At 40.9% G+C, this 20,322-nt stretch overlaps 2 protein-coding genes across 2 annotated transcripts in view; one reads left to right on the top strand and one right to left on the bottom strand.

Annotated features, from left to right (window-relative positions):
* sez6b (seizure related 6 homolog b) overlaps positions 1-20,322 on the bottom strand; it is a 565,878-nt gene that overhangs the window by 519,351 nt on the left and 26,205 nt on the right. The gene's annotated exons all lie outside the window — the stretch shown is intronic.
* The window catches only part of pipox (pipecolic acid oxidase), a 37,323-nt gene continuing 18,990 nt past the window's right edge, over positions 1,990-20,322 (top strand). The window contains exons 1-3 of the mRNA XM_060943955.1: positions 1,990-2,146; positions 2,389-2,537; positions 6,319-6,532. Of these exons, the coding sequence (XP_060799938.1) occupies positions 2,048-2,146; positions 2,389-2,537; positions 6,319-6,532 (462 nt within the window). The 5' untranslated portion in view covers positions 1,990-2,047. The remainder of the gene's footprint in view (positions 2,147-2,388; positions 2,538-6,318; positions 6,533-20,322) is intronic.

Below are 20,322 nucleotides of genomic sequence, written 5' to 3'. Positions count from 1 at the left end.
CTACCCCTGGTCTGTAACACATTTATTCACACAAGAAACTCTATCTCATCCGTTTGCACATGACACTACAATCATTTACATTACTGTTGTATCTGCTGCTATTGCTCATTTGCACTACTGTTCATATACACTTCATAAGCTGCTCTTCTAAGCACCTTCTATGTTACAGATATTGTACTGTATTTGCACTACTGCTATTTTGTACATTGTTTGATTTTACATACATACAATATATACAGTGTGTGTATATATTCTTAATATAAATATTTTTATCTGATTTTACAAGGTAAGGTGAGAGAGAAACGGCATTTCAATTATCCTATATGTCCTGGATATATAGTGAATTGACAATAAAAAAAATCTTTGAATCTTGAATCTTTGAAGAGGATACATTTTTCAAAAAACAATACAATTTCTCATTTTCAACATTTGATATGCTGTCTTTGTACTATTTGCAATGAAATATCAGGTTTCCATGATTTGCAAATCATCACATCTGTTTTTATGTATATTTTAAACAGTGTCCCAACTTTTTTGGAATTGGAGTTGTAAGTAAAAATGCCGAAAGACCATTCAGACATGGTAGGTCTAAAGACATGACCTTCTGCTACACGATAGGTATAGTACAGCAGTGTGCTATTTCAGACACTGCTTTGCAGTGTGTTCATGTCATAGCGCATTGATGTAAGTAATAAGAATTATAGCCACAAATTTCACAATTGGTAAAGAGGGAAAATTTGTTACACACATTCTTCCACAGAGTTTGCATGTTCTCCCTGTGTCTGTGTGGGTTTCCTCCAGGTGCTCCGGTTTCCTCCCACAGCCCAAAGACATGCGAATTACGTCAACTAGCTACTCTCAATCAATCAATCATGTCGAGCAAGCTTGGACCCTCACCACCCTGCTTCTCCAACCGAATTTATCCTGCATTGCTGCAGGCAGTTCTTCTACTAGGTAGCCCGTATCGTCCTGCAGTTGATTGATGTAGGTATGTGCAGGATGACCCACAGAGGTGGTACCGTGTTTGGGCTGCCATAGAAGGAGATCACTTGCCAGCTCTTCCTTGTTGAGCCAGCAATGGCCAGCAAACTGTAGTCTTCTCTCCCAGATGGTTGCCAATACGGGGGGAATAAATCTGTATAGTTCTTTATTTGTTAGACGGTCTTTCCAGGAGATATTTGAAGCTGTTCTTAACATTCTTGTAAACGCACCGTCGAGTGAGGATTGGAGTTTGGAGGTGAGTGTCCAGGTAGTTGACCCATAAACCAGGACAGATTCAACAGTGGCTCTGAAGAAGTCATGTTTTAGGTCTGGTGGAAGGTTGGATTTCCAAACTTTATCCAAGCTGTTTAGAGCTCCCCAGGCTTTTCAGAGACGAAGCTCGACGTCTATCTTGGAGGACGCAATGTTGCTGCCTGGGTATATGAACTCAGCAGTCTACTACTAGACTGGCTACTCTAAATTGCCTATATGTGTGAATGTGAGGGTGAATGGTTGTTTGTCTCTGTGTTAGTCCTGCGATAGGTTGGTGACCTGCCAAAGGTGTACTCCACCTCTTGCCAGAAGTCAGCTGGGATTGGCTCCAGCTTCCCCCATGACCCTGATGGATAAACGGTGTAGATAATGGAATAATGGATGGAAGGAAGTTCTCCCACTTTGGCCTTGTGTGTTGTGCTTTAAAAAATGGCAGAAACCTGGCAAGATGTCATTCTCATTTTAGTGTCTATCCTCAAGCAAAGTCCACACTCCTCATTTATCAGTACACACAAATCTGTTTTCAACACGTTGGATTTACCAAAAATAAACATTTGCTTAGATTTGTGCACATATTTATGCACAGCTTTGACTGAGCATATGCAAAGAACTTACTAAATCATTCTGCATACGTTTATCACAGTGTAATCCATTTATAGAGCAAGTCTACTTTTAACAGTACTGAGTGGGTGTGTCTCACAGCGTGCCAGCACTTACATAAGTGAAATGTGAGAACTTTGGTCTGTACTGGAAGTGGAGTTCAGCACATTTTAAACAGCACTTCTTTTTCAACATGATGTACGAGTGTATCGTTATAGGTGCTGGGATTCAGGGATCGTTTACCGCCTACCACCTCTCCAAAAATAACAAGAAAACTCTATTGCTGGAACAAGTTGGTGATATATGTAAAAAGATAGAAGCATGCTGTATCTGTAGCAGTCAAGCTCAACCTGTTAGATTTATTTGCAGTTTAAGATTTGTTTATCATACTGTAATGTAAATGTTTCATTCACTGTAATTGGTGCACTGTTGCATGTGTTCCAGTATTATTGAATTAAGTATTGAGTGAGAAGAGATCTAGATTAAAATGTTGAAAGGATGTGCTGCTGTGTGTGCACTTGCGTTTCTCCTTAGTTTCTCCTGCCACACTCCCGTGGGAGCTCTCATGGCCAAACACGTATCATCAGGAAAGCTTATGTCGAAGACTTCTACATAGACATGATGGAGGAGGGCTATGAGCTGTGGGAGCAGCTGGAAAAGGAGGCAGGAGTGAAGCTTTACAGGTGTGTTTCTGTGTGTGCGCCTGTTTACCAGGTACATTTAGATTATACTTACATGAATCACACAATATATCACCTCGTCTACTCCATCCATAGTGAAAAGGAACCAATACAGGGCCACCAGTGAAGTTATTTAGCTGGTAGACAATTCTCAAGCTGTGTGTGCGGCTCCGGTATGAGTGAATCATTTACAGCTGTGTTGCGGGGGTTTTTTTTAAACGTTTAAAGCATTTATCAGCTTGATCCTGAGCTTGGTTTAATGTTTGTGTGCAATTTCTGATGTTCTCCACAGAGCTGTGTGGGGTTCCTCTAGGCTCTCGAGTTTCCTCCCACCTATCAAAATCATATCTGAGGTGGATTGAGAATTGAAATTGAAATTAATGTAGAAAAAAATCAATAAATTGAAAAGTGTGAGTATGCTGTGCTTGGATGGATTGACATCCCATCAGGGTGTATCCCTGCCCCTCCCCCGATGTTCCTGGGATTCACAGGAATCCTGACCAGGATACAACAAGATAGCAGCAGTTACGCAAAATAAATGAATTTGCTTAGACTATTCTTAACCCAGCAATGATTTTTTTTAATCCCAGCAATACTCACTAAACTGCCTTATTAGTGTCACTGATATGCTGAGAAAGACTCACCAGCCAAATCATACTTGCACCTTTGAACATCTGTCAACTAATGTACATGATAGCTAAATGTATGTGGACAGGAAATATGTGAAATGTGGACAAATTATTTGTGAAACGGATTTGTTACAGATCTCTGTTTAGCATACAGACTGACCATGGACACAGTATAAGAACAGGTACAGTGTCTTGCAAAAGTATTCATCCCCCTTGTTGTTTGTCCTGTTTTGTCACATTACAAGCTGGAATTAAAATGGATTTTTTGGGGGGTTAGTACGATTTCATGTACACAACATGCCTACCACTTTAAAGGTGCAAATTGTTTTTGTTTTTTTATTGTGACACAAACAATAATTAAGATGAAAAAACAGAAATCTGGAGTGTGCATAGGTATTTACCCATCCCAAAGTCAATACTTTGGACAGCCACCATTTGCTGCAATTACAGCTGCAAGTCTCTTGGGGTATGTCTCTATTAGCTCAGCACATCTAACCACTGGGATTTTTGTCCATTCCTCAAGGCAAAACTGCTCCAACTCCTTCAAGTTAGATGGGTTGCGTTGGTGTACAGCAATCTTCAAGTTATGCCACAGATTCTCAATTGGATTGAGGTCTGGGCTTTGATTAGGCCATTACAAGACATTTAAATGTTTCCCTTTAAACCATTCCAGTGTAGCTTTAGCAGCATGTTTAGGGTCATAGTCCTGCTGGAACGTGAACCTTCGTCCCAGTGTCAAACCTTTGGCTGACTCAAACAGGGTTTTTTCCTCCAGAATTGCCCTGTATTTAGTACCATCCATCTTTCCTTCAGTCCTGACCAGCTTTCCTGTCCCTACAGATGAAAAATATCCTCACAGCATGATGCTGCCACCACCATGCTTCACTGTAGGAATGGTGTTCTCAGGGCATTGGGTTTGTGCCACACATAGCATTTCCCATAATGGCCAAAAAGATCAATTTTAGTCTCATCTGACCAGAGAATCATCTTCCATGTGTTTGGGGAGTCTGCCACACGCTGTTGGACAAACTCCAAACGTGTTTTCTTATTTTTTTCTTTAAGCAATGGCTTTTTTTTCTGGCCACTCTTCCATAAAGCTCCACGCTGTGGAGTGTACGACTTAAAGTGGTCATATGGACAGATACTCCCATCTCCGCTGTGGATCTTTGCAGCGCCTTCAGTGTTATCTTTGGTGTCTTTGTTGCATCTCTGATTAATGCCCTCCTTGCCTGGTCTGTGAGTTTTGGTGGGTGGCCTTCTCTTGTCAGGTTTGTAGTGGTGACATTCTTTCCATTTTGCTATAATGGATTTAATGGTGCTCCCTGAGATATTCAAAGTTTGGGATAATTTTTATAACCCAACCCTGATCTATACTTCTCCACAACTTTGTCTCTGACCTGTTTGGAGGCTCCTTGGTTTTCATGTTGCTTGCTTAGTTGTGTTGCAGAGTCAGGGTCCTTCCAGAACAGGTTGATTTATACCACAGGTGGCTTCTCCAGTGAGGAGAGGGAGGAAGATCCTCCTTAAAAATTCTAAGAATAAAAAGTTGAAATTGTCTTGACCAATTTAATGAATTGCTGTCCTTGAATATTACTATTTTACTGCCAAATACGACATGTACATTATATTCATTTCTCTGGGTGAAATTACATTAGCACCCCCTATCGCTCGCTATTAGAAATTACTGCACGGAGGATCTTCCTCCCTTCGGCTCCCATTCACTCCGATTCAAACAGTCTCCGGCACTGGCGGCTCGTGGTTAACATAGACTTCAATGAGAGAGAGGAGGAAAATCCTCCTCTAAGAGGGTGGGACTAGCTAAGAGATCTGACAAGTGCTACAAAATATCAACCAATAGGCTGCAGCCCTCGTTGCGCAATGAACCAATAAGTAGAGGCCTTAGCTGCCTGGGGGGAGGGGTTATCTTATCAAACTTAACTTCTAGATCCGGTGACTCGGGCACTTCGGCAGTCAGAGTGAGAACGGCGAGGTGGAAGTGGATTGACTATGTTATAGATATTCTACAAATAAAGTAATGGAAACAGAGGACGTGGTGAATGTTTTGCTTGCAAAACCCTTCCATGGGCTGAGCTACAAACATGGCCGCCAGGTTTGCTTCATTAAATACGGAAGATTTTGAGAGAATTTTGAAAGAGAAAGATGTGTTGAACACCTGAAAGTAATGTGTACAGCAGCTATAAAAAGTGTACACACCCCGTTAAAATGATAGGTTTTTCAACTATTATCAACTCAACCCGTGCGTGTAACTATAGCCGGTCCAGCAGGTGCGGTCGCATTGGGGCCCGTGACCTTCAACCAAGCATTCCTTCCTCCCTCACTTTTACAAAAGCCAGCCGCTACTGATTTATACAGACATCATGTGACAGATCATGTGACACTAAGAGCCACCTGTGTGCAATCAAAATCAACTAATTATGTGACTTATGAAGTAAATTGGTTGGACCAGCTCTTATTTAGGGGTTTCATATGAAAGGGGATGAATACCTATGCACACTCCAGATTTCTGTTTTTTCATCTTAATTATTGTCTGTGTCACAATAAAACAACAATTTACACCTTTAAAGTGGGAGGCATGTTGTGTAAATCAAATGGTGCTAACCCTCCAAAAATCCATTTTAATTCCAGCTTGTAATGTGACAAAACAGGACAAACATCAAGGGGGATGAATACCTTTGGAAGACACTGGAAAGGAGAGAATCCCTCAAGATTGTAAAGGCTATAGATTGTGGGTACCCTTTACATGCCAGTCATCTGTTAAAGAGATATGAGATGTGTTGATGCATTCAGGCTATAAGCATACAGCCAGCCTGTCACAGTCTGTCTCACATACAGTTATACAAATCTTCTTAGCCAATCTCTTCCCATGTACATATAGTCATCAAACTGACCAAGGAGTTGCACCTTTAAAATTGAGCCAGTGCATTATGGTAGTAGGCAGATGTAGGAGTGTTACAAACCAATAATTTTCTATTCCTTTCAACTTTGTCTCTTCAGGAACTTCCTGACACACAGACACAATGTTAATTTTAGACTCCAATTGACAAACCTTGGGTTTCCAGCTGCCTTGGATGTGGTAATGATGATTAATTTACAGGCCTAACTGGAAGTCAACTATTCAGTGCTATATGTTGTAGGCATACTGGCCTGCTGCTGATGGGTCCAGAGAATGGAAAGGACTTCCAGCTCATTAAGAGTTCAATGCAGAGGAACAAGGTTCCTACTGTGGTGCTGGAGAGACAAGAGTTTAGCAAACACATCCCCAATGTGAACCTGACGAGCGGAGATGCTGCAATTGTGGAAACAACTGCGGGAGTTTTGTACGCAGACCGAGCAGTCAGAGCAGCCCAGGTCAGCCACTTCTAGACCTCTGACGTCACTGTGACTGTGGGTATGTTTTTAAATATGTTATTATAGTGGTGCTTGAAAGTTTGTGAATCCTTTCGAATTTTCAATATTTCTGCATAAATATGACCTAAAACATCATCAGATTTTCACACAAGTCCTAAAAGTAGATAAAGAGAACCCAGTTAAACAAATGAGACAAAAATATTATACTTGGTCATTTATTTATTGAGGAAAATGATCCAATATTACATATCTGTGAGTGGCAAAAGTATGTGAACCTCTAGGATTAGCAGGTAATTTGAAGGTGAAATTAGAGTCAGGTGTTTTCAATCAATGGGATGACAATCAGGTGTGAGTGGGCACCCTGTTTTATTTAAAGAACAGGGATCTATCAAAGTCTGGTCTTCACAACACATGTTTGTGGAAGTGTATCATGGCACAAACAAAGAAGATTTCTGAGGACCTCAGAAAAAGCGTTGTTGATGCTCATCAGGCTGGAAAAGGTTACAAAACCATCTCTAAAGAGTTTGGACTCCACCAATCCACAGTCAGAGAAACTGTGTACAAATGGAGGAAATTCAAGACCATTGTTATCCTCCCCAGGAGTGGTCGACCAACAAAGATCACTCCAAGAGCAAGGCGTGTAATAGTCGGCGAGGTCACAAAGGACCCCAGGGTAACTTCTAAGCAACTGAAGGCCTTTCTCACATTGGCTAATGTTAATGTTCATGAGTCCACCATCAGGAGAACACTGAACAACAATGGTGTGCATGCTGCTCATCTGCAGTTTGCTAAAGATCACGTGGACAAGCCAGAAGGTTATTGGAGAAATGTTTTGTGGACGGATGAGACCAAAATAGAACTTTTTTGGTTCAAATGAGAAGCGTTATGGTTGGAGAAAGGAAAACGCTGCATTCCAGCAGAAAAACCTTGTCCCATCTGTGGAACATGGTGGTGGTAGTATCATGCTTTGGGCCTGTTTTGCTGCATCTGGGCCAGGACAGCTTGCCATCATTGATGGAACAATGAATTCTGAATTATACCAGCGAATTCTAAAGGAAAATGTCAGGACATCTGTCCATGAACTGAATCTCAAGAGAAGCAAGACAGCGACTCTAAGCACACAAGTCGTTCTACCAAAGAATGGTTAAAGAAGAATAAAGTTAATGTTTTGGAATGGCCAAGTCAAAGTCCTGACCTTAATCCAATCAAAATGTTGTGGAAGGACCTGAAGCGAGCAGTTCATGTGAGGAAACCCACCAACATCCCAGAGTTGAAGCTGTTCTGTACGGAGGAATGGGCTAAAATTCCTCCAAGCCGGTGTGCAGGACTGATCAACAGTTACCGGAAACATTTAGTTGCAGTTATTGCTGCACAAGGGGGTCACACCAGATACTGAAAGCAAAGGTTCACATACTTTTACTACTTACAGATATGTAATATTGGATCATTTTCCTCAATAAATAAATGACCAAGTATAATATTTTTGTCTCATTTGTTTAACTGGGTTCTCTTTATCTACTTTTAGGACTTGTGTGAAAATCTGATGATGTTTTAGGTCATATTTATGCAGAAATATTGAAAATTCGAAAGGGTTCACAAACCTTCGAGCACCACTGTTAATCTAGTATGTTTTTGGAAGCTGGGAGGTTGTGAACCCTTGGGTTCATCAATTTATGTAGACCACGTCTCTTTATGTTTAACATATTCATTGCACTAAATTTGAACTGGATTAAAAGTGTTTCTCAAACTTTGGCTGTTTGATAGAGTTTAAGTATGTCTTGTCATTATAGCCTGTTCCTCTAAAGTGTGGGGAAAAAAATCCATAAAGAGTACTTGTTCATCATTTCATCAGAGTATGACAGATCAGCACAATGCTTCACAGGGAACAAAGCTTTGAGAAGAAAAGTTCTTCTAAGTGCACCATCGAGCACAAAGCAATTAGTCAGTTTTATTTCAATAGGCAGACAGTTATTTTCTCCTCTGTGCATTTATTTTAAAAGATTAATCTTCTATTTAGGGTGCAGATAAGGCACTAAAAACCATTATTAACCTTGAAGAAAATGACATACATTTGCCATCATATTTTAAGCTGGTTTCTTTTTTTTTAAATGATCCAAGATGTAGTTTTATGGCTGTGACCTCCCAGTATGTAATTGGACCACACTCCTAAGCATGCACTATAGTCTTGAAGATGAGACAGCTATCATTAGTCAATGTAGCTTGTTCTGGCTTTTCTGCCATAAGACCTTGCATTTTGCACACAGAAAATGTTCTCCAAGTCTCAGGCTGGTCTGGCTGACAGCTCATCATCAGAGTCTACCGTTAGGCTCCCTGATGTTCCTGTCTAAAAGCAGTTCTTGCGTCTTGCTCATTAGTTGGGCTACTCTTTCTAGTCCACTTTTTCCCCAGCTCTCATCATCATCATCATCATCATCATCATCATTCTGCTCTGCCCTCAGATCACAGTACACCTGAAAAGAAATACAACTTATACAACAGAAAAGCTACCAGAACTTTGGGCATACATCATGAAAACAAACAAAAGTGACCATATAAAATAAATAACACATACACAGTGAGCTTAAACATATTTTGAGCTTATATATACGAGTGGTGCTAGTTATATTTTAACACAATATTTTCTCAAACACTAAAAGCTTCATTAAAATAGTATAATTTTTTTTAAGTATAATTTTTTCCAGAAAATAGAAAACATGGTGGTGAAGCGGTTAGCATTGTTGCCTCACAGCAAGAAGGTTCTGGGTTCAAACCCTATGGCTGGTGGGGGCCTTTCTGTGTGGAGTTTGCATGTTCTCCCGGTATCTGTGTGGGTGCTCTGGTTTCCCCTCCAGTTCAAATACATGCAGATTAGGTAAAATACCCAGCCACTGGGGCTGTACAAATCACTGCAGACTTAGTGCCAGTCCCAAGCCCAAATAGACTGGGGAGGTTGTGTCAGGAAGGGCATCTGGTGTAAAACCTATGCCAAATCAAAATATACGGAATAGATCCGCTGTGGCAACCTCTAACGGGAGCAGCTGAAAGAAGAAGAAATTTTTCCAGAAAACAAAAGTTGGGTTTCCAAATGATGAACAATTCAGTAGCTAATATTCAGTGAAGTCTCATCTGAAGGGAATAACAGCATACTTCCTCTAATGCCAAACAACCTTGCAGAACACATGAGAGATCTTGGACCCATTCTTCACGCAGAACACTTCAAGCTCTGGTATATTCTTATGTTTTTAATGCAGGTAGATGGCCATTCAATTCATATCTCACCCAGTTCAAACCCGGAGACTGAGGTGATCATGGCAAAACATTGATTTTGTGTTTCTGCAATTATTTCTATATTTATTTGAATCCAAGATTTGGGTCATTATGTTGTTGAATGCTCGATGTATAAATCTAAACCACATGGCAGCCAGACTCTTTGCTGAAACAAAGTGAACAGTCAACCATCCGTCAACCATGACATCAGCCACCAAACCACCAACCACAACATCGCTCCAAAGTATCAAAGATCCAGTATACAGTGGCATGCAAAAGTTTGGGCACCCTTACTGAAAATGTCTGTTACTGTGAATAGTTAAGTGAGCAGATGATGAACTGATCACCAAAAGGCATAAAAGTAAAGACATTTCTTTTCAGCGTTTTCTGCAAGATTTGTGTATTATTTTTGTTTTGTACAATTGGAGAGTGAAAAAAGAAAAGGAACACCATGCGAAAGTTTGGGCACCCCAATACATTTGAGTTCTCAGATAACTTTTACCAAGGTTCCAGACCTTAATTCCAGACCTGGTTTGTGCACTTCCTGGTTCCGGAGTTGTTTGCGGTGAGTCCTTTTTTCCCGCGAGTGCTGGCGTTAATTACTAATCCTTTTTTAACTTTTTTTCTACAAATAATTTTCCAGTATCCTCTTAATTTTTATTGTACTGTCGCTTTCCTTTTTCCGTTTTTTTTTCCTTTCTCTCTCTTTCTTTTTTTGGAAGAACGCCGAGACCGGAAGCTTTCTTTTTCTCTCCTCCTGTGTAAAGACCACAAGCGGAGGCCATCCACATCGGATCTGCTTTAATATAAACAGATCTTCGATTAAGGTATGTGAATCTTTTCATCATGGCACACCTTCAGCCTGTTCAGTGTGCTGAGTGCAAGATGTTTAGTCATTCTTCCTCTGTCACTAGTGATAGCTTTATTAGCTTTATTTGTGATAAGTGCAGATTAGTTAGCTCTCCGACGGAGAAGATTATAGTGTTAGAAGCGCGTATCCAGGCTTTAGAGAAGGTCAGTGAGCGTGAGAACAGTGTAGTTTCTGTAGGGGAAAGTCTGGATGCCCTAGGTGGAGTTAGTAATCCCCCAACTCCAGCATTAGAGCCCTTACAGCAGGGCGAATGGGTGATGGCTCGGCGGCATAAGCGTAGAGCCAAAGCTACTGCTGAGGCTCACCCATGGGAGCACCACTCCTCTCCGCTTCACGTGCTGAACAGGTTTGCTCTCCTTAGTGATGCACCCACTGAGAAACCTGAAAGAGCTCTGGTTATAGGGGACTCTATAATACGGCACGTGAAATTAGCTCAGCCTTTAGGGGCACCAGCAGCTTTAATCAGGTGTATACCGGGAGCCAGGGCGCTGGACATAGCAGGTAATCTTAGGGTCCTAGGCAAGCACAGGTTCTCAAAGATAGTTATCCATGCAGGAGCTAATGATATACGCCTTCGTCAGTCTGAGGTTACTAAGAGTAACTTTGTAGAGGTGTTTAAATTAGCGAAGGCGATGTCCGATGCTGTAGTATGCTCTGGCCCCATCCCAATGCGGAGTGGCGATGTAGCTTACAGCAGGTTATGGTCGCTGAACTGCTGGTTGTCCAGGTGGTGCTCTGAAAACAGTGTGGGCTTTATAGATAATTGGGCTAATTTTGAGGGCACTGCTGGCCTGTTAGGGCAGGATGGTATCCATCCCACTTGGGAAGGTGCTGCTCTCATTTCCTGCAGCATAGGTCATAGTCTCAGAACAGGCCTAGTTAATTTCTGACAATCCAGAGCCAAGGCCAGGGAGCAGATGAACAGGCTAAACCGACTGTCTGCTAGCTACAGAGTCGTCACTCAGGGTCCACTACATCGAGACTGTGTCTGTTCCCCGAGCTCAACAAAAAGGTAGAAATTTTCAAAGAGTTTGTTCCAGTAACCTAATCAATATAAAATTAGATCATACTGCAGATGAACAGGCTAAACCGACTGTCTGCTAGCTACAGAGTCGTCACTCAGGGCCCACTACATCGAGACTGTGTCTGTTCCCCGAGCTCAACAAAAAGGTAGAAATTTTCAAAGAGTTTGTTCCAGTAACCTAATCAATATAAAATTAGATCATACTGACTGTACAGCTGCTGCCAGCACCTTTGATCTAAAGGTGGGGCTATTAAATATTAGATCTCTTACATCTAAAGCGCTAATGGTTAATGAACTCATTACTGATCAGGAGTTTAATGTACTTTGTTTAACTGAAACATGGATTAAGCCAAATGAATATATAACATTAAATGAAGCGAGTCCTCCTGGATACAGTTATATACACCAGCCTCGTCTAACTGGCAGAGGAGGAGGCGTTGCGGTTATTTATAATGATTATCTAGGTGTAACACAAAAACCTGGTTATAAATTTAATACATTTGAAGTTCTTCATACTCATATAATGTATGTAGCCTCGAAAAATAAGTCTACCCAGTTAATTCCATTGCTTATTATTTACAGGCCCCCGGGGCCATATTCTGAGTTTCTTTCTGAATTTGCAGATTTTATCTCAGATCTGGTTATTTCCTTAGACAAAGCTTTAGTTGTCGGAGATTTTAATATTCACTTCGATAACCCAGAAGACCCTTTAAAAACAGCGTTTGTGTCCATCTTAGATTCAGTAGGGATTAATCAGAATGTCATAGGACCGACCCATAATGGTGGTCACACCCTTGATCTAATACTTACATTCAGATTAAACGTAGACAATATAGTCATACTTCCACAGTCTGAAGTTATCTCAGATCATTATCTCATCTCATTCAAACTATGTCTGAGTAATAATATATGCACCTCACCACGCTACTGTATTAAACGTACTTTCACGTCAACTACTGCACAGAGCTTTATAAATGATCTCCCAGAGTTATCAACTTTGATTGGGTCACTGTCAGCTCCTGCAGAACTTGATCAGGCAACTGAATGCTTAGAGTCAACATTCCACCATTCCTTAGATAATGTAGCTCCTCTAAAAAAGAAAATGGTCAGAGACAAAAAATTAGCACCCTGGTATAATGATGACACTCGCACTTTAAAACAGACCACTCGAAAATTGGAACGTAAATGGTGTCAAACAAAATTGGTAGTGTTCAAATTAGCATGGAAGGAGAGCTTCCTGAAGTATAGAAAAGCTCTTAGTGCTGCGAGATCAACATATTTCTCCTCCCTAATAAAAGATAACAAAAATAATCCTAGATTCCTATTTAATACTGTAGCAAAATTAATGAGGAATAAGTCCACTATACACATGCACACCTGCAGTATGTACAGTAGTAGCAACGACTTCATGAATTTTTTTAATGACAAAATTGAGAATATCCGACAAAAAATTCAAACTACTAATTCAATGAAAGTGACCTTGTAGTTAACAATATAACTGTATCAGATCATCAGTTAGAATGTTTTACTCCCCTTAAAGAAACTGAATTACTTTCATTAATCTCGGCATCAAAAGCCTCAGCTTGCGTACTAGATCCCTTACCTACATGTCTATTCAAACAGATAATACCTGAAGCAATTGAACCGCTTCTAAAAATAATAAATTCTTCTCTTACGATTGGCTATGTACCCAAATCCTTTAAACTAGCAGTTATCAAAGCCCTGATTAAAAAACCTAACCTTGATCCCTGTCAGCTGTCCAATTATCGGCCAATATCAAACTTCCCCTTTATCTCCAAGATCCTTGAAAAAGCTGTTGCACAACAGTTATGCTCATATTTACATAGGAACAACATCCATGAAATGTATCAGTCAGGATTTAGACCTCATCATAGCACAGAGACAGCTCTGGTTAAAGTAGTAAACGACCTACTGTTGGCGTCTGATCAGGGCTGTGTCTCGCTACTTGTGTTGCTTGACCTTAGTGCAGCATTTGATACCATTGATCATTCCATTCTTCTGGATAGACTAGAAAATGTTGTGGGAGTTAAGGGAACGGCCCTCTCCTGGCTCAGCTCTTATCTAACTGATCGTTATCAGTATGTTGATATAAATGGTGATATTTCTAGACGTACTGAAGTAAAGTTTGGTGTTCCACAAGGTTCTATCTTGGGTCCACTGCTTTTTTCTCTATATATGTTACCTCTGGGTGATATTATTCATAAACATTGTATTAGTTTCCACTGTTATGCTGATGACACACAGTTGTATGTCTCTGCAAAACCTGATGAGAGACACCAGCTTAATAGAATTGAGGAATGTGTTAAGGACATTAGACACTGGATGCTTATTAATTTCCTTCTGCTTAACTCTGACAAGACTGAAGTACTTGTACTAGGACCACATACAGCTAGAAGTAAGTTTTCTGATTACACAGTAACTCTGGATGGCCTTTCTGTTTCTTCACGTGCAGCAGTAAAAGACCTCGGAGTGATTATTGACCCCAGTCTTTCATTCGAAACTCACATTGATAACATTACCCGGATAGCTTTCTTTCATCTCAGAAATGTTGCAAAGATAAGAAATTTAATGTCATTGCATGACGCGGAAAAACTAGTCCATGCTTTTGTTACCTCCAGGTTGGATTATTGTAATGCCTTACTGCCTGGATGTTCCAGTAAGTGCATAAACAAGCTCCAGTTAGTTCAAAATGCAACAGCAAGAGTCCTTACTAGAACTAGAAAATATGACCACATCACCCCTGTCTTATCCACACTGCATTGGCTCCCAATCAAATTTCGTATTGATTATAAAATACTACTTTTGATCTTTAAAGCACTAAATGGTCTCGCACCACAGTACCTGAGTGAACTTCTGCTCCTCTATGACCCGCCATGCCTACTTAGATCAAAAGGTGCAGGCTATCTGCTGGTACCTCGTATAGTGAAGGCTACATCAGGGGGCAGAGCCTTTTCTTACAAAGCTCCACAGTTATGGAACAGCCTTCCAAGTAGTGTTCGGGAATCAGACACAGTCTCAGCATTTAAGTCTAGGCTGAAAACATATTTGTTTAGTCAAGCCTTTTGTTAATGGTGTTTATGAGGTAAAGGTGTAGATCTAGAGGGTCCTCAGACATAGAGTGTTTTGGTAAACTGGGATGTATGGATGCTGTCAGTCCCCACTCGCTTGCTCACTCGAGTTTGTTGACGGTGTAGTGGCTGCTGCTATATGTCCTGGGACTCCTTCATGCCTGTGTTACCTTCTGGCTCTCCCCTTTTAGTTATGTTGTCATAGTTAGTTGCCGGAGTCCCTGCTTGTACTCAGTGCAATATGTATACTGTTCCTACTTATTCAGGTGACATTGGGCATACCTAACCACCTGCTTTTTCTTTCCCTCCCCCCCCAAAATCTGTCACTCTGAGTTACATGGAGTCAACAGAAAATCTTTTGGTGGAGAGGGTGGAGACCTCGACTGGCTCTCGTAGCCTGCAGGGAATTGGCCGTCAGACATTCTGTCACATGTCCCAGACCCGGTGAAATGTAACTGAATTGTCTTGGCCAGCCCTAAGGGTCCCATCTGCATCTCATCATTGCTGAGGAGTGTGCTCCCATCACCCAATCAAGCATCCAGCCAGAGCAGGTCATGATATTTTTTAACCATATTAACATGCCATTGTTGTGTATTATGCCTGATGTCAAGAGACTCATCTCTGCGAGCCTACCACACGGATTTAATACTTGTCATTTTTAGGGCATACCTAACAACCTGTGTTTTCTTTCTCTCTCTTTCTCTCCCCTCCCCCCCATCTGTCCCTCTGAGTTACATGTTGGTCCTGGGATTGAGATGCTGGCCTCTTCTGCCCCTCGGACTTGTTTGATCCATCCTGGTGCCCTGTGTCTGGTCGGAGTTTTATTGCATCGCTCCTGTGGAGGACGGCCCCATGAGGACAGTTGAGGATTATACCTGGAGGATGCTCTGGATTCTTACAGTAATGCTTTTATGGCTGAGGACTACAGTTGACTTGCTAACTTTAGGACTGCAGTTGTCATGAACAGTTTTGCACTCAAGTTTCCATCAATGAAGAGTTATAACATCAATGAAACTGTCATGTTAAAACTGTTAATGTTATAGTCATGCTGTCTGTTGTTGCCCAAATGAGGATGGATTCCCTTTTGAGTCTGGTTCCTCTCGAGGTTTCTTCCTCATGTCGTCTGAGGGAGTTTTTCCTTGCCACCGTCGCCACAGGCTTGCTCATTGGGGATAGATTAGGGACAAAATTAGCTCATGTTTTAAGTCGTTCAAATTCTGTAAAGCTGCTTTGCGATAATGTTTATTGTTAAAAGCGCTATACAAATAAACTTGACTTGACTTGACTTGACTTAATTAGCTTATTGAGCTGTGGCTTGTTCAAATTCTTCATTAGGAAAGGCCAGATGATGCAGATTTCAAAGCTGTATAAATTCTCTGACTTCTCAAACTTGTCCCTAAAATCAACAGCCATGGGCTCCTCTAAGCAACTCCCTCGCATTCTGAATAATAAAATAATTGATGCTCACAAAGCAGGAGAAGGCTACAAGAATGTAGCAAAGTGTTTTCAGCTGTTTCCTCAGATTATAATGTTATTAAGAAATGACAGTTAACAGAAACAGTGATGATCAAGGTGAAGTCTGGAAGATGAAGAAAACTTTCTGAAAGAACTGCTCATTGGGATTGCTAGAAAGGCAAATAAAAACCCCTGTTTGACTGCAAAAGACCTTCAGAAAGATTTAGGAGACCCTGGAGTGGTGGTGCACTGTTCTACTATGCAGCGACACCTGAACAAATATGACCTTCATGGAAGAGTCATCAGAAGAAAACCGTTCCTGCGTCCTAGCCACAAAATTCAGCGTCTGAAGTTTGCAAATGAACATCTAAATAAGCCTGATGCATTTTGTAAACAAGTCCTGTGGACTGATGAAATCAAAATAGAACTTTTTGGCCACAATGTGCAAAGGTATGTTTGGAGAAAAAAGGGTGCCAAATTCCAGGAAAAGAACACCTCTCCAACTCTGAAGCATGGGTGTGGATTGATCATGCTTTGGGGTTGTGTTGCAGCCAGTGGCACAGGGCACATTTCATTGGTCGAGGGAAGCATGGATTCGAATAAATACCAGCAAACTCTGGAAGCAAACATCACACCATCTGTAAAAAAGTTGAAGTTAAAAAGAGGATGGGTCCTACAGTAAGACGATGATCCAAAACACACCTCAAAATCTACAATGGAATACCTCAAGAGGCACAAGCTGAAGGTTTTGCCCTGGCCCTCACAGTCCCCTGACCTAAACATCATTGAAAATCTGTGGATAGATCTCAAAAGGGCAGTACATGCAAGGCAGCCCAAGAAACTTGTAGAACTGGAAGCCTTTTGCAAGGACGAATGTGTGAAAATCCCCCAGGTAAGAACTGAAAGATTATTATCTGGCTACAAAAAATGTTTACAAGCTGCGATACTTGCCAAACGGGGTGTTATTAGGTACTAACCATACAGGGTGCCCAAACTTTTGCTTCAGGCCCTTTTCCTTTTTTGTCATTTTGAAAATGTAAAAGATGAAAATAAATTGTTTTTGCTTAAAATATAAAGGGAATGAGTCATCTTTATGCCTTTTGGAGATCATTTCATCTTCAACTTGCTTAACTGTTCACAGTAACAGCAATTTTGACCAGGGGTGCCAAAACTTTTGCATACCACTGTACATATTTTACAGTGAATGTTGGTGCATATCTTTGTATGTAAAACTTTTTTTTTCACCAAACGTATGAATAGTTTAAAAATTACACTTTCAAATGTAGTTCCAGTCAGGCTTGGCAAAGTACAGGCCCTGCTTTTTTGTGTGACACCCAGGAAGGGCTTATTTTGCACAATACTTTTCTACACAGATGGTGTCTAATAGCTGAATGTGTAACTTGTGTTGTGACAACATGCAGGAATCAGCTAAACTGTACATTTTGAAATTTGATCTTTATTCTTTGGCTACATCAGCATCACCCACACTGTATGCTCATGGGTCCAGTTTCTGGTAAATTTTCAACTGTTTTAGACTTTTAAAACTTTTTTTATTATGGTATTTTGAACTGCTTGTGTATTTTTTTTTTAAATATTCATTGCCTTCCATGTCCAGATTAATAACCATCGATCTGTTATGTCTTAAAAGTTCTGTCGGTTTCCCTATGATGGTGAACAAGGGACTTTTTCCCAAATTGTATTATTATTGTTGTCATCATCATTGTTCTTCTTTAGGACATACCAGTAATTTCACCACCTATGTTTTAAGAAATATTTTATTTAGGAAAGGTTTTGATGCAGTCCAAAGACATGCAGATTAGGTCACCTGGCTACTCTAAATTACCCCTAGGTGTGAATGTGAGTGTCAGTGATTGTTCGTCTCTGTGTTAGTCCTGTGACAGATTGAACTATTGGACCTCTCACCTGAAGTCAGCTGGGATTGGCGCCAGCTTCCCCCTCAACTCTGACGGATAAGCAGTATAGATAATGGATGAGCTTTGTTTAAAGAAAAATGATTTAGTTACTGAATTATTATGTCTATTGTTCCTAGAATTATTTGCACTCATTCTTCTGAAGGTTGCCATTAACTAAGGTTACGATTATACAGTGCCCTCCACAATTATTGCCCCCCCCCCGTAAAGATCAGTAAAATGGGTTAGGAAAAAAAAATCCACATTTTGGTAAAGTTGCTTCATCTCACACTGAAAAAAATGAGAAAAATCCAACCTTTAATTGAAATAAATTTAATCAGAGAAAAACAAATCCCGGGTGGCACAGTGGTGTAGTGGTTAGCGCTGTTGCCTCACAGCAAGAAGGTCTGGGTTCGAGCCCCGTGGCCGGCGAGGGCCTTTCTGTGTGGAGTTTGCATGTTCTCCCCGTGTCCGCGTGGGTTTCCTCCGGGTGCTCCGGTTTCCCCCACAGTCCAAAGACATGCAGGTTAGGTTAACTGGTGACTCTAAATTGACCGTAGGTGTGAGTGTGAATGGTTGTCTGTGTCTACGTGTCAGCCCTGTGATGACCTGACGACTTGTCCAGGGTGTACCCCGCCTTTCGCCTGTAGTCAGCTGGGATAGGCTCCAGCTTGCCTGCGACCCTGGAGAACAGGATAAAGTGGCTAGAGATAATGATATGAATGAAAAACAAATCCCTCATCAAGAAATACATTTTCAACAAAAACACGTCATTATTATTGCCACCCCTGCATTAAATACTTTGTACACCCTCCCTTTGTCAGTAAAACAGCACTGAGTCTCTCCTATAACATTTTATAAGGTTGGAGATACAGAGCAGGACATCTGAGACTGTTCCTCTTTACACAATCTCTCCAGATCATCCAGGGTCTGAGGCTCTCTCTTGTGCTCTCTCCTCTTCAGCTCAGCCCACAGGTTTTCAATGGGTCAGGGGACTGAGATGGCCAGGGCAGAAGCCTGATTCTGTGCTCAGCTAAACATTTTTGTGTTGATTTGGACATGTGCTTCAGATCACTGTCCTGCTAGAAGATCCAGTGACGACCCAGTTTTAGTTTCTTGGCAGAGGCAGACGGATTTTGATTTAACATCTCCTGGTATTTCATGGAGTCCATGATGCCATGTACCCGAACAAGGTTTCCAGCAGCTTTGGAGAAAAAACATCACAGAACTTCCAACCATATTTTACACCAAACCCACCTTGAGTGTTTATTGTCAAAAAGCTCCAGTTTTAATACATCACAAGTTGTCCAGCATTTTGCAAACTTCAGGCACTTACATTTGTGGTTAACTAACAGAAAAGGCCTTTTTCTGGCAAACCTAAATAACCTGTTGGCGTGGAGGTGGAGTCTGATGGCAGTTTTGGAGACTTTGATGCCCCCAAGATTTTACTTTTTCTTGTAATTCACCAACAGTGATCCTTGGGGATTTTTTTTTTTTGCCTCTCTTCCCCTCCTCTTCACTGTACGTGGGGGTAAAATAAACTTGGGTCCTCTTCCAGGCAAGTTTGTAACAGTTCCAGTTGGTGTTCACTTTTTTTATTGCCCTAACAGTAGAAATTGACATTTTCAGGCTAGTAGCTACTTTTATTTTATAACCATTCCCTTACTCATGAAGGTCAACACACTTCTCCCTCATTCGGTTTGTGTGTTCTCTGATCTTTCCCATGTTGATGGATGACTAACTGTGTCCAAAATCGCTCCCTATTCACTATATAGGGCACTATATAGTGGGGACGCCATTTTGTAGTGCTGTCCGAAACCTTAGTGAGAATTATTACACCCTGTATAGTGCACTCAAAGTATCCAATGCATTACGAAAAGTAGTGTACAACTGATGGTCACTAACCAAGCAATATATCCCATCATGCATTGCGGTTGTGCTGAAAGAAATAAAATCAAAAGGCTCAAATTTGATGGAATAAAAGGCAGCGGCAAAGAAGAAAGTATTCAGCCTTGATTGAAAAAACTGAAGGATGCAGCAGACACAAAGTACTTTGTATTGATTAATGTGGCAAATACGCTCAGTATAATATGGATTTATCACAAAAATACATGCATGTATTTATTATTTTGAAAATCCACCAGCTGACTGATCTGGCATGTTTTAATTGTGCG

Source organism: Neoarius graeffei, chromosome 17, assembly GCF_027579695.1.
Source record: "Neoarius graeffei isolate fNeoGra1 chromosome 17, fNeoGra1.pri, whole genome shotgun sequence".
NCBI classification, from domain to species: Eukaryota; Metazoa; Chordata; class Actinopteri; order Siluriformes; family Ariidae; genus Neoarius; species Neoarius graeffei.
The sequence above is the reverse complement of the archived record's forward strand: the minus strand, read 5'-3'. Positions and strand labels throughout refer to the sequence as shown.